General features: G+C 45.2%; 1 protein-coding gene across 3 annotated transcripts in view; it reads right to left on the bottom strand.

Annotated features, from left to right (window-relative positions):
- MSRA (methionine sulfoxide reductase A) overlaps positions 1–14,819 on the bottom strand; it is a 378,257-nt gene that overhangs the window by 122,637 nt on the left and 240,801 nt on the right. For all 3 annotated transcript variants that reach the window (XM_068553108.1, XM_068553109.1, XM_068553110.1), the window contains exon 4: positions 4,757–4,861. In XM_068553108.1, coding sequence (XP_068409209.1) covers positions 4,757–4,861 — 105 coding nt within the window. The remainder of the gene's footprint in view (positions 1–4,756; positions 4,862–14,819) is intronic.

Genomic DNA, 14,819 nt, shown 5'->3' with positions numbered 1-14,819 from the left:
ACGGGCCTAGCTGTTCCGCGGCATGTGGGATCTTCCCAGACCAGGGCTTGAACCCGTGTCCCCTGCATTGGCAGGCAGACTCTCAACCACTGCGCCACCAGGGAAGCCCAAGCCCACACTCTCTGATAGCTCTTACCAGCTCTGCTCCCTTTCAAAATGGCAGACCACGGGGATTTCCTCCTTTCCACTGGGACAGATGCCGTGAGAGCTGCTTTAGTACCCTCAAGCAGGGAAGAACGTGCAGGATTTTCTCTGTCTGGTCTATACTGTGAAGATCTGATTTAATTGAAAGGGAACTTAAGCTTCAATCCTTGCTGTTTCTACTATATTAGACCCTTGTCATCAGCAAGAAGCCCGCATTTGCTAATACCACTGTAGGAGATTGCTTCTCCCACAAAATGAAGTAAATTATAACTAAAGATTTTTAGTGGCCCCTGCAAATCCTTCCTAACTTTATAAACAAGGCAGTAAAGCCTTTCAACATGCTAATTAAAATACGTTTCTCTTGAGGCCTACTGCTGTTGAGAATCGTGTGTGTCCGGGGCGGGCCTATCATCATGTCAAAGATCAATGCCATCTCAACTTTTACTTAAGTTTTGTCTGTTTGTTGATAAGTAATTCTGGTACAGGTAAGAGCATTCTTCACGCAGGTGGAGGAATCACTTACTCTTGTTTCTGAAAAGAACCTACAATGGACTATTGCTTCACAGACCAGAGTCTCCACCAAAGCCAACATGCTTCTGTCCTTACAAACGTCCATTTTCTGAGTAAGAGTACTCAGTCTTACACGCCTCTACTTCCCCCACCTGCTCTACTGGGTGCTTTTCTTTTCTGGGCCACTTTTCACTGTGAAATGTGGTAAGAGTCACCATGTGACTTCAGGTAGAGAATTAAGAAGTTGTGTTCAGATGGCCAAGTTCACCTGCAGCTCAGCTATCTCCTGCTGCATGCCCATCCTTTAGCAAGTGGACTTCAAGTTCTTACCTCAGAAAAATTACATGATTACACGTTTTAGACCTTCAGAGTTCCCTGGAAATATTAAATCCATTGATACCAGACTTCTTATGAACTTACATTTTTGCTTTTAATCTCCCAGCGTTAACCAATACTTGTTTTAATTATTTCAGGTTAACATTTTGGTCTGTGATCTTATACACATTTATGTGAATGCTCATTTGATCTCAGTTTATTGGGATTTAACTATTTTCTTCCTATAGAAATGTATCTTCCCTGTGTGTTAAACAAAATGTTGGATACTGCTGCTTATTCCAGACCACTTAGTGATCTAGCACCACTTAGCAGAATACCTGGCAAAAAGAGCAGACACAAGATAAATGTCATTAATGAATGCTTGCCTTTCACAATACTTCAGAAATATTGAAAAGGCATCTGATATGTTCTCAGGCCATATGTCCCAAATCCTAAATCCTAATTCTGAATTACCAAGGAACCTCCAATCAAACCACCAACAGGTCTTGAAGAAACAATTTCTAGTGTCTGCCCCTCGGTATCTGAGTCAATGATAAAACCATCCAAATGGCTTTAGACCGCTGATTTATGGAGCCAGATGAACATGGTTAACTAACAGTTACTGAATATAATGATCGAGCGTAATTGTCATTGTTTAAATTGAGTAAGTGGATTAGTTAGGGTTTTTGTTGTTGTTGGAAGTAATAGAAAGCCAACAAACTAGCTCAGGTTAAAAAAAGGAAGGGAATACCTAGTAGCTCTCCTAGCTTGAAGAGCTCACAGGCGAGCTCAGAATTGCAGGAGGAGCTGCAGGAATGAGGAGTCCCAGGGCCTCAGAGCCTCCTGAGGGTTTTCTCCTCACATCTCTCATCTCTCAGCGTCTCTGCTCATCTTCCTCCCTCGCTTCTCGGGTGGGCACGTCATTCCCCATACAGAGCACCCACCCCGGCAGCTGCAACAAACTGAGAACATACGACAGTCCCAGGGAAGGACTCTAGCTGGTTCTGCTTGGGTCACATGCCTGTTCTTTGGATCAAACATTGTTGACAATAGGAAAAGATACTGATTGATCAGGCCTGGATCATATGATCACTCCATTGGCCCTATTTCCAGAAGGGTCCTAGGAAACCCTACAAGGCAGAAAAAGATTGTTACCATGGCCCATTACACTGAACTACCTAAAAAAGTAATTCTAATAATAATGCGGGAAGATTAGATATCTTGTGATTTAATATGTGTGACTGTATATATTACATGAAGCACTATTCTAAGCAGAAACAAATATACACGCGGGTAGAAAAACTCTCCTCCTACATGTATAATTTGTCCAAAATATCAGAGTAAAAAATAGGTCACTCGACATTCCAGTCCCATTGTCTGTAACCCCCATCATTCCATCATTACCGACTTCATCTTCTGACTCATAGAATTGAAACTGGAGTTGAACCAGATGACCTCTAAAGTCTCTTCCAGTCTATGAGCCTATGAACACCCTGTTAGGAAAAAAGAATACCTCTGGAAGGACACCACATCAACCTATTACATTATTGGACAATGTTATGGGCTAAAGGGTGTGCCACCTCTCCCCACACTTCACATGTTGAAGCCCTAACCTCCAATACCTCAGAGTGTAACTTCATTTGGAGATAGGGCCTTTAAAGATTAAGATTAAATGAAGTAGTCTGGGTGGGCCCTAATCCAGTTTGACTGGTGTTCTTACACAAAGAGGAGATCAGGACACAGACACACACAGAGGGAAGACTGTATGAGGAAAAGACAGCCATCGACAAGCCAAGATGAAACCAACCCTGCCAATGCCTTCAACTCAGACTCCCAGCCTCCAGGACTCTGAGAAAATGAATTTCTGTTGTTTAAGCCTCCCAGTCTGTGATACCTTACGATGGCAGCCTTAGCAAATTAATACAGACAGTAAACCAAGAATTCCAAAGAGGACTGAGGCAAAGTTGAGACAAATCTGACCCACGGGATGGGGAGAACAAGAGGTTCTCCTAAAGTTCTTTTGAAGGTGGAATTCCCCTGAGATTCAGGGGCCAGAACTAGCGACCTAATAACTGAGGTGTGCCAGTAAAGATGTGATAAAATGGGTAAGACGTTAAGAGAAGTAAGGAGGGAGAAGTGGATGACAGACTTCACCCTCTTCGAAATTTTGCAGGGGCCAAGCATAAGGTGGTTGTATCAGGACATGGCATTACGGGTGGCCAGGCCAAGGCCACATACCCAGCCTTGTGGGCCTGCGGGGAGCCTGTCTCCTCCATGACTTCAGGCTTGCCTGGGCTCCTGATAGGTGTCGGTGTCTCCACTTAGAACTTTGGAGCCCTCAGCGTCCTGCCTGGCCCTCGGCTTTGAGAGCCAAGAGGCTGAATGGCTGCTCCATCTGGACCCAAGGCTTCCCCGGCATGAGTTCCTGGCCGTCACTACCCTTGCTTATGATGCTCACCAGTTTCCCTTTGAGCCATGCGTGTCTAAGCCCTTAGGCTTGCCGTTCTCATGTGATGTGACAGTCCAGGAGTCCAAACGGGGCTGGCATCAGAACCTTCTGATAATAGTACTCCTGCCCTACCAGTTCTCTACCTCCCCTGCCCCATACCTCACTGCTCCCCCACCAGGGACCCATCCCCCCATGTCAACCAGACTTCACTGTCATGGAGAGCCTGCATCCTGGCCTCCTTCCCGGCCTTTTCCCAACCCTGCTGGATGTACCTGGATCCTGGACCTGCCTGACCCTGGCTCGTTGATCATTTTGCTGTTCTTGCCTTAGCTCTGACCTTTGCCCTCTGGCAAAGCACCCTGGCATTAGGTGGAAGCAGAACTCGGGACTCACCAACCTATGCTGCTGGGGTCTTGGTGAGGTCCCACCCCAAAGCACAATGCACATCTGGAAAAACACATCCATTCATCAGGAAATAGCCAACATGGCGTCCCCACTCCCCCAAAATCTGACACCAAAGGGAAAACATTTCCGTTAAGTAGACCGATTGCTAAATGAAAATCACATCGAACGTACAGGACTTTCCAGTTCATAAGCCTCATAATATCAGACCATCACACTGGCAAAGCAGTGCTCGTAAGGCTGTTAAGACGAAATCTGGAAATTACTCCATCATTGAATATTACAACGATATTTGCCAACATGAGATTTTTGCTTGTGTGTGCATTCAAATAAGATTCCTGACCACCACCGATTACAGCCCAAATATATTAATATCTCCATATAGTAAATTCCAAAGAAGACAAATGAAATATTTAAATAACCCAAGCATTGTAGAACCACTGAATACTGCATTTTACCTTTATGTTCTCTCTTTTTTTCTAAATCACCCAGAGACATTTAAAAGAAAAAAAAAAAAAAGGCTGATAATGTCAAAAGATGAGAAAGGCTAAATAAATTCAGGGCAATAAAGGAACCATAAATCAGGAAAACTTTGGAGCTGCTAGAAAGACACTTTAATTTTGTAGACAAAAGACTGCACTAAGGAGGAATAACGCAATAATCAAAGGTGAACGAATCTCTATTGTCTGGTGTCTTTCTCTGTGGGAATTTTCCCACCCCTGACAGCTGTAAAGGGGGGAGGGGCGCAGACAGTGGCTGTGCCTTTATTCTCTCGCCCTCTTTCTCCCCAGCCCCTCCCCTTCCCGTCAATAAATGTCTGCAATCATATTCTTGAGCTCCTGCGTGATTTCAAGGTTCATCTCTTCCATGCAGCTCAAACACTAATTATCCCAGCTGTAATTAGTAAGATAATTAAATACTGGCTCACTCATCTACCTTGGGTCGGGTCATGATTCTCCCAGAAGACCTTGAGCAGCTCCTCAAAGCTGATGCGTTCTGGCTGGTATACCACTCGGACTACTTCTGCGTGGCCAGTTTTGCCTCGAAAAGAAACAGAACGTACAACCCAAATTTACTGACAACATCAATTTATGACAAGTTATTTGTTTCCAAAAAACCACTAGACAAAGGCTGAAATTCTTCCCTCTGAAGGCAGGCTGGGAGCACAACTGTACTTTAATGCTTTCATCCTAAGTCTCTGTCGCTGGTTCTTTTTCCATAAAAGCACACGGTTGTCCTCGAGCAAGTTTCCTGAGGATGATGATTTCTCTTCATTGTGCTCTAATTTTTTTTTAATTCCATGAGAAAATAAACTCGGGTTTTCATTTTTCTGATCTCACTCTTACAAAACCTTATGGATCCAACCTGACATGGTGCTAGAGATTTGAAACTCTGCAAAGGGGAATGAGCCAATTTATTTTTATCAACCCCCCCCCTTCTCTGTGCGTAGTAAGCTCAGCTGCACTACAGAGGGAGATGGTGCCAGATAGAGAAACCCAAGAAAAAAAACAGGCTTAAAACTCGTTCACATTAGATAAATTCGTTAACAGAGAGACATATTTGCTGTGCTGTTAACACTGAGGCGAGGGTCAGGTTCATATACCCAGCAGGACGGTAAGTGTTTTCTCAGCCTAATTCGTCTCTGTGGTAAACAACTACTGTAGCAAAAGCCTCTCTGCGGCCCCCACTGTTAGCACACTCCCTTCTCAAAGGTGGTCCCCCAGGTTCTAAGGGTCAGGGAAGCGGGTACTTGCAGTACCACTTGTACCTGTGGAATTCATGCCCTCTCTTATTTTACGGTGTTAGAACACGGTAAATAATAGACCCCTCCATACTAACATCACCTCTATGTTTAAATTTGTTTTCCATCTCTTTCAGTCACCTTGTGTGTAGTAAAGAATTTAGCCTTGCCCAAACAGGTAGCTGGCCTCTGCCTTGGCTCTGGTAGGTAATCTAGGTCATACCTGATAGGAGTGTCCTAATTTAGAGAGGCCACGCCTATGCTCTTAGGGTGGGGCTAGCCACACTGAATCTCAGGGTAGGGCTGCCAACAGTCCTAGGGTAGAGGCTGCCATGTCGGAAAGACAAGCCATGTGACTGAGGGTGGAGGCTTTGGGTAACACAGTATCGGTTGACCGAGAGCCTGAGTTCAACCATGTGGGCAATCAATCAATCATACCTATGTAATGAAGCCCCAATTAAAAATTCTGGACACCAAAGCTTGGGAGAGCTTCCTGGTTGGCAATACTCTGCATATCGTCACACATGGAGGCCAGGAGGGTAACATATCCTGACTGCATGGGAGATGACACAGAGGCTTTGCACTGGAACCCTTCCAGACTCCGCCTATGTGACGCTTCCTTTAGCTGATTTTGATCTGTATCCTTTTCCTGTAATCAGCTATAACTGTGAGGACAACAGCTCTCGACTTGCGTGGGTCCTTCTAACAAATTATCAGACCTCCCAGCGGTCTGGGGAATCCTTTGAACTTGCATCTTGGTTTGCAAAAGTGTTTTCCCCTATGTTGGTAATCTCACCTTAATTCTTACAACCCTCCAATTGTACACGCAGGGAAGGTAGAAATCCCCATTTTACAAACTGGCAAACAGGTACATATAAGTTAGATTTTCCCAAGGTCATAGAGCTAGCAAATTTCTGGACCATAACCTGAAAAAACACCTTCTGACTTCTTGTCCAGGGTTCTGTCCAATATATCAAAGCGAAGAGAGCAAAGGGAACATGAATCCAGAAAAGGAGAGAGATCTACTTATTATCTTTAGTCTTCCTTAGCAGTTAAAATTTCTGATTGTAGAAACGATGATTTGCAAACAATACGAAGCTTAAAAAATGTGCAGAAATATAGAAAAGAAAAGAAAAATCACCCACACTCTTACCACATAAGTACTATCAATACTTTTTACGCACTTCTTTCTATATACGTACGAGATACATGCACACACAAACTCGCACCGTGACACACAATTTGTTTTATTGTAATCACTGCACCCTGCTTTTTCCACTTACTAGCATATCCTGAGTGTTTTCCCATATCACTGAAATTTTTAGGAAATACCATTTATAGTGACTATATAACACTCCAAAGATGGCCGTACTATTACTTATTCAATCATTCCCTGTCATTGGGCATTTGTATTGAATCCTATTTTTATCTATGAATGTAAATATTTTTTCTACATTTTGAGGCTGCCTCTAGCCTAAGTTATATAAGGGAATTTTCTAAATCAATGTTTATGAACATTTTAAAGATACTTGATACCGTGTGCTAAACTGCTATTCATTAAAGTTGACCCAATTTTCTCTCCCCATTGGCAGCATATCTGAGGGTCAGCCTCAGTCACCATCACAATGTTGTTAATCCCTACCAAATTTTTAGATGGAAGATAGTATCCTATCATTTTATTTTTAATGAATTTAATTATTAGTGAGGTAAAAAATATCATGCTTATTAATAATTTTAATTTTTTATTTTCTCTAATTTTTGTTATGTCTTCTTTATATTGGGTTATTCATATTTTATTCTTTTTTTTTTTTTTTTAAAGATTTATTTATTGATTGATTGATTACTATGTTGGGTCTTCGTTTCTGTGCTAGGGCTTTCTCTAGTTGCGGCAAGCGGGGGCCACTCTTCATCGCAGTGCGCGGGCCTCTCACTATCGTGGCCTCTCTTGTTGCGGAGCACAGGCTCCAGACGCGCAGGCTCAGTAGTTGTGGCTCACGGGCCTAGTTGCTCCGTGGCAAGTGGGATCTTCCCAGACCAGGGCTCGAACCCATGTCCGCTGCATTAGCAGGCAGACTCTCAACCACTGCGCCACCAGGGAAGCCCCATATTTTATTCTTAATTGGTCAGCCTACATAATTTTAATTCAAATACTATAGTCATGTAAGTTAACATCTAAACAGATTTTATGCTAATAGGTATGAAAGGAATGATAAGGGAATTATGGGAAGAAGATTCATTAAGTATAATAACCATGTTATTGCAAAACCATTTTTGATCTACTTTAAAAGCTTATAATTCTGTGTTTTGAAATGTTTAAATGAATGATTTAACTACATAACTAGTAAGACTGTCTGAATATTAAAAATGGCAACAATGTGTCACAAACATGACAAAAAAACATTGGATAAGAAAAGCATTGAAACCACACTAGAAATATAGGCAAAAGATGTAAACAGGCAATACACATTGGAAAAAATAAATATAGATCCAGGCATGAAAAGTTCTCAACATTTTCAGTGATCAAGTAAAAGCAAACAAATGCATATTAAACATTAAAACACCATCTCTTACTCACTTCATTTTGTAAAACTGCTTAAAATTGTGCCCAGTGCTGATGAGGACACTGTGAGGCTGGCGCCCTTACTTGGGTGGTGACACTGAAAATGACAGCACCCTTCTGAAACCCCATGGGCATAAGAAGCAAGAGCCTCAAAGACTAAGATTAATTCACCTTGATTAAGTGACCCAGGAAATCAACCTCAAAGATATAAACCCCAAATAATAGAAAAGACATACACAGATACGAAAATTCATTCCATCATTGCTACAGTGGTGGAGTACTATAAGAAATCCAAAAGGCAAACAAAAAAGAAACAAATATGGTACAGCCGCGTGATGAGATATCACACAACCATTAGTTATAATCCCAAACCCTAGTAAAAGCTGCTGCTAGTTACTGAACACTGATAATATGGCAGGCACTTTACCTACTGGGTGTTCTTCAATGCTCATAATTTTTTTCCCCAATTTTTCTGTACTGAGGTAAAATACACACAACATAAAACTTACCAGCTTAACTATTTTTAAGTGTACAATTCAGTGGCATTAAGTACAGTCACATCACTGTGCTAGCATCACCATCATCCATCTCCAGAACTTTTTTTAATCTTGCAAAATTGAAACTTCATATCCACTAAACACTAACTCCCCAATTTTACCTTCCCCCAGCCCCAGGTGACTGCCATCCTACTTCTGTCTCTGTGAATTTGACTCCTCTAGGTACCTCATGTCAGTGGAATCATATTGTATTTGTCCTGTTGTGACTGGCTTATTTCATCAGCAGAATGTCCTCAAGATTCACCCACGTTGAAGCACGTGTCAGAATTTCCTTCTTTTTTAAGGCTGAATAACATTCCATTGTTTGCATGTGCCCCATTTGGTTTATCCATTTATCTGTCAATGGACACCTGGGCTGCTTCCACCTTTTGGCTATTGTGAATAAAGCTGCTATGAACATGGGCACACAGATGTTGCTCACAACAATTTTACAACAGGGATGCCATCCCCATTTTACAGGTGAGGAAACCAAGGCCTCTCCACAAGTTTTTTCACATAACATCCCACAGCCGGTAAGCGGCAGCCGACCAGGTTTCAACTGGAGGTGCAAGGTCTGGCTCGTTCTATGACCCCAAGCTGGGCTCCTGAATGTAGACACCCGAAGTCATCAAGTGACAGCAAAATGTCACACAGGCAGTGGCCCAGATGAGAAAACACAGCTGTGGAGGTAACTGACATCCAGGCTGTCAAGACTATTTTCCAGGATTAGGCTCTTCTTTCATGGTTGCAGTATGGGGTCAGGAGAGATTTCCACTCACCAGCAAACACTTTTAGACATAATCTGCGCACTGACATTATTTGTGGAGAGGTTTAAAGAGGTTTGGTTGTTTAAAAGAAACTACTACCATTAAAATTCAGGATCCACCTGCATTGACAAACAGTGTGGAGAAGCCCTTGTCAAACTCACCTTTAAGTTTCTTTATTTTATTTCTCCAAAGTACAAGAGCCTGTATAAAAATACACAGTGCAAATGATCAGAAGGATTAAGGGGCCAGGAACCACTTACAGAGATGCCCGCCCCTCCAGGAACTCACCCATGTGTTAGGCTAATTTGATTCCCAAGACCAATCTGCAAATAGTTTCTGGTGCTTCCAAAGATAAAAGGCTATATCTTAAAAATACTTTGAGCTGTTTCTTCACATAACGTCGTGCAAATAGCATGATAGATGTGATGTGCAAATGTGCTTGTTAACAGTTCACAGCAGTGTTATAGGTGCTTTAACACTGTCATTCAAAAATACCCTGAAAGGAAAAACGCAAAGGATGAATGTCTTCTCTGAGCATTTCCCCCGTGTCACTTTATCTCATGACCCCAGAGGGAGGTGAAGGAACACAGAGGGGTAGGCTATGGTCAGTCATTCCTTACAAGGCAAAACATCCCAGAAGACACACATGGCAGTGTTCTGGGGGCAGAAAAATCACACATCTAGAGTCAGCTAGAGCTTTGTGGAAGCCAAGTCATCCGCAGAACCAGGTGTTTTTAAAGAGAACCCCAAGACAAATCAGCCAATTCTTTAAGTCCTGTGTGACGGCGTTCCATCCATCCCATGGGGAAAATGCGATCTTCAACTCTTCCAGGTCAGCATGATTAGTTTTTACTACCGGTGGGCTGGGGAGGAGAAGAGAAACTAGGGAGGTGGCCTACCCAGCAGATGAGACCGGAAAAGAGGCCAGGAGCTGGTGAGACAGGAAGGCAGGGGGACGATAGCAGGGGGCAGTGTTGTGCTCTGGTGAGAAGCACATACTCGGGCCAGGCTGCCTGGGCTGTGCTCTGGCTCTGCTACTTGGCAGCCGAGTGACCTGGGCAGGGCCAGGGAGGGAGGAAAACGCTGGTTCAAATCACAGCTCCTTGGCTATGAGCCATGCCTTACCTAGGGGGCCCACACCCACTATCAAAGGCCCTTTATCTACATTACCACTTGATGCCTCGGTTTCCTCACCTGCAAAATGGGGAGTCAGAACTGTGCCTGGCACACAGGAGTCTAAGTCTCTATGTCTTATTATAAGCTGAATTATTAGAATTATACTCTACTCAGCTGTGATGGAGTGGGAAAAGATGAGAATTAACATCACTAGACGTAACTTAAGCCATAGTTCTAACAAGTAGTTTAACACTTTTTTCGACTGTGATCCAGGGTCTCCTACTATTTCAGATAGGAATAAAAAATAACCTCTGTGACAGAAGAGTCACAAAGATTAAACGAGGTCATATGTGGGAAAGTTCTGGGGAAAATGCCAGCTCTCTATACACAAATGTGACGCGTCTATTGTTGTCACCCTTTTATGTTTCCTTAGCATGGACCCCTCCCCATAAGGACTAAACTGCAGGAGAAAACACATATCTCTCTGTAAGTGGATAATTCTGATTTTATTTATCCATTCGACTGATAGAAATATCAGTCGAGTGTCTACAACCACTGACTCGGGTGCTGAGGTGCATTCCCAGCCGGCGCCTTCCGGCCCCAATGGGGACTGTGGTCCGGCCTTCGTCCACACCATAAAGGACCCAGATTGTCACTCTTTTGATGAAGTGTAGGGTGGTGGAGAAACACTGTGTTTTTCAAGCGTGAGTCTCCACTTTAGAATCAGAAATAAAAGGACAGGGGTTTCATGAGAGGGTGCTTAATTTGGGTAAAAAGAAACCTCCAGAAGCAGGGCTCCAGGAGCAGAAGCTGGGGCTGGGATCTTGCCTCCCTGGAGAAGCTGTGTCCTACCACCCTGTGGCTGTCGACAATTTCCTTCCTACGAGAACCTCTGTCCCTCAGAGTCGGTGTAGCCAGGAGACAGCACAGAGCTGCCGAACTGAGATGAACAGAAGCGTCCACTGCGCCCTGGGCTGGGACGCCGGGAGGCCACCTCCCTCTGGTCAGAGCCAAGCGACTGCAGGTTGGCGGGCAGCAGTGAAGGGCGGTCAGCATCCCACAGCGAGCGCGCTGAGCGGAGCCAGCGAGACCGGAAGTGAGAGCTACACTCCAGACTCTCTATAAAGTGCTGGCTCCTCCCCAACGGGGTGGGCAAATCCGAGGCCAGGAGATTTCCAGAAGGAGAAGGAGCAGGGCCGCCTGCACCAAGGGCAGCTTGAGCCCACGAGGGGCTCCTGGGGGTGGGCTCGTCTAGGGGGGGACCCAGGGCCACCCAGCCGAGCAGCCGAGACCTGCGTGGTCCCAGCGTGTGAGGAAGAGCGGAAGCCAGGGCAGCGGAAGCCTGCCTTCTGGGAGGGGGCTTGGTGGGGACGCAGAAGACAAAAGCAGAGAGAGATGGAGACCGTGCACACCTGCCGGGGCTGGGGCCCTTGCTGCTGCAATGGCGGGGGCGGAGGGCGGGAGGCCGTGGAGACAGCACCCGGTCCCCGGGCAGAAGCTGCACCAAATGGGTGCCCCTCTGCCGTGAGCCGGGCTTCTGCTGTCTCCGCAGGGCAGTGAGAGACCTCGAGGCCTGCCCGCCCCTCTCTAGGTCAAGGCCCAGCCCTGGGCCACACCTCACAGTCAACAGGTTGCCCATCGAGAGCCAGAGGGCCGGGCTCCACCCAGGCTGAGGGGCACGGGGCCGCTGCTCGGGGCCGGGGCTTCCGCACTGGGCTTGGCCAGAGCGCACCGCACCCCCGTCCCTGCTGCCCACAGTTGTCCTCTGCCCTCCGGAGTTCCTCTCTCTCCACAGCTGGGGTATGCCAACCTCATCTCCCCATGCCATCTCCCTGACCCAGACACTCCACAGCCCCACATCAGCCCCCAGCCCCTCTTGCCCCGCCCACATACAGCCTGCAGTGCCCTCCCTCCAGCCACCTGCAACCCAAGCCCTCTCCTACTCTCAAGGTCCCCGTAGGTGCTGCTTCCTCCAGGAAGCCCTGCCTGAGGACGGGACCTTGAGAAGAGGCATGATGCACGGGGGAAAGCACCGCAGACGGGATGCCGGCAGATCTACTGCGCTCAGATTCAGGCTCCTCGACTGAGTCAGGTCCCCTGAGGTCCCTCACCGGGTCGCTGTGATGGAGAGAGATGATGGATGTAGCCGACAGGGCCCAGCAATTAGCACACAGAGGGGACTCAAAAAACTGATCCTTCTCCACCAAGCACCACTGACCCAGCCCCCTGGACTCTTAACTGCACTTGGGATCAGCCACACACAGTGTAACACTTGGGTGCTGGCTGTTTTCAAGTGCTTGCTTAGCCTTCCCACGTACAAAGCGGGCTCCTTGAGAGGAGGAACCAGGAAAGTGGCTCTTCTCTGTCATCCCCCAGGACCAGGCACATGATGTGACATTAATAAACACATTCAGATCAGAGGAGTCCTGTGCTAAGTGTTTCTGCCACTTACTTAGCCTTCATCTGGATGAGCGTCCGTGCCAGCCCCAGACGTGCCCACCTGACAGAGGACCAGTGCCCTAAATGGAGACATACCTCTATGCCCTGCTCTGCCTCTGTCCCTAACCGTTGAGTTCTATGTAAACCTCAGCATACATCTTTGAACAGACGTAGCTACTACCTGGAGAAAGGGATTAGACACAACTGATGCAATTTGAACACCTTACTATATGGGTCAACACGATGTTTTATTTACTCATTAATTCATAAATATTTCCTGAATGCTTACTAAGTTCCAGTACTTGTGCTAAGTGCTAGGGATTCGAAGGTGGCAAATGTTAATACAGTGACAACAAAAGACTCTTGCAGCGCCAGTACTGCTTACGGTGTGAGTACAGGTAAAGAACTGCGCTTTGGAGGAAAAAGACCTGCTCTATTTTATTTATCCTACAGGCAAGATGGAGGGGAGAAGTGAGCTATAGTTATTTTTTCATTAAATAATAACTGTTCTTCAATTTCCCTCATCTTCTCCAGCCAACAAGACCAAACCATTAAACCAAATCAAAAAGCACAGAAAAAGATCCAGGTGTTTGAAGGGGAAAGGTGGATGACTAGTACCACCCTTTCCCATACAAGATTCAAACCACTACTTTCCTCTTGCTAATCAACTACAAAGAGGTAAGATGTCAGCTCAGTTTCATCTCCAGCTCCTGCAGATAGAAAATGTGATTTCCAACAATGTACTCATTATAAAAAAAAATCCTAATACATCAAAATTGGATGCCCTGTGGAGTTCATTATAGGATTTGAGGAGTGTCTATACTGTCATTTTATCTTGGCTTTTTTTTTTTCTTTTGTCTCATCGTCACTTAAAGTGTCCAAAGAGAAAACGTAAGCTTTAAAAAGCATCCTATTGATTGAAAAGTAGAAAAAAATACTGTTAGAGCAACTGTAATTTTTTTCTGGTCCACCATGGGGAGACATGGCGGGGGGAGGGGTGTCTTAGCCTTCAGTGATTATTCTCTCAGAGGAGTGCTATAAACACGGTGGAGTACTTTATCAAGAAAATTCCTCAGGAAAACAATACCCTACAACCATTAATTCTTCATGCTACTGGATGTTTCTTACTGCTACAAAGCTAACTAGTAGGTAACTAGTCTAGGAGTGAGCGGCTCACTAGTTTCTCTATCCAACCTGCTGGTCATTGAGGCTGGCCCTCACACCCTTTGAACTGTTTTTTCCAGAACATTAAAGGACCTATGTGGTTGGGATGATCAATGTCTATTTCCTAGACCAGCACCAACTCCCACCCCACCATGAGGTAGGCAGGCATAATGAGATATCAGCAAAACTAACCTGCCAAGTGGAGACCGTGGTATCCTTGCCGCTGAGAGAGCAAACACAGTGTTATTAAATGGCCTGATTACTATTTAAAACGGTATTGCACACTGAGAAGCTACGACTCCTTGATGCTGACAATTTATACCAAAAAATCCAAAATGAGGCCTACTTGTACCTTGTCATGAGTGGGCTACACAAGAAGAGTGGTTCACAACCCTACATCTTAGAATCACTTGCGCAACTTTTGGAAAAATACTCTCACACCTCCTACTCCGCCCCACGCTGGAATTCTGATACAGGAGGTCTGGGGTCAGGCCTGGTCATATGTATCCTCACAAAGCTTGACAGGTACTTCTGATGGAAAGCTAGGAAAGGGAATCGTGAAATTGGGCATTTGATATACATGGCTATAACAAGGGAGAGGAAACCAGACAGTAGATTTTGTTTTAACAAAGTCTCAGAATTTTAAGGGACACAAAAGGTCACCTAGCTAAATGCT

The sequence above is a fragment of the Eschrichtius robustus genome, chromosome 10 (genome assembly GCF_028021215.1).
Source record: "Eschrichtius robustus isolate mEscRob2 chromosome 10, mEscRob2.pri, whole genome shotgun sequence".
NCBI lineage: Eukaryota > Metazoa > Chordata > Mammalia > Artiodactyla > Eschrichtiidae > Eschrichtius > Eschrichtius robustus.
This window is presented reverse-complemented; position numbering and strand designations above follow the sequence as displayed.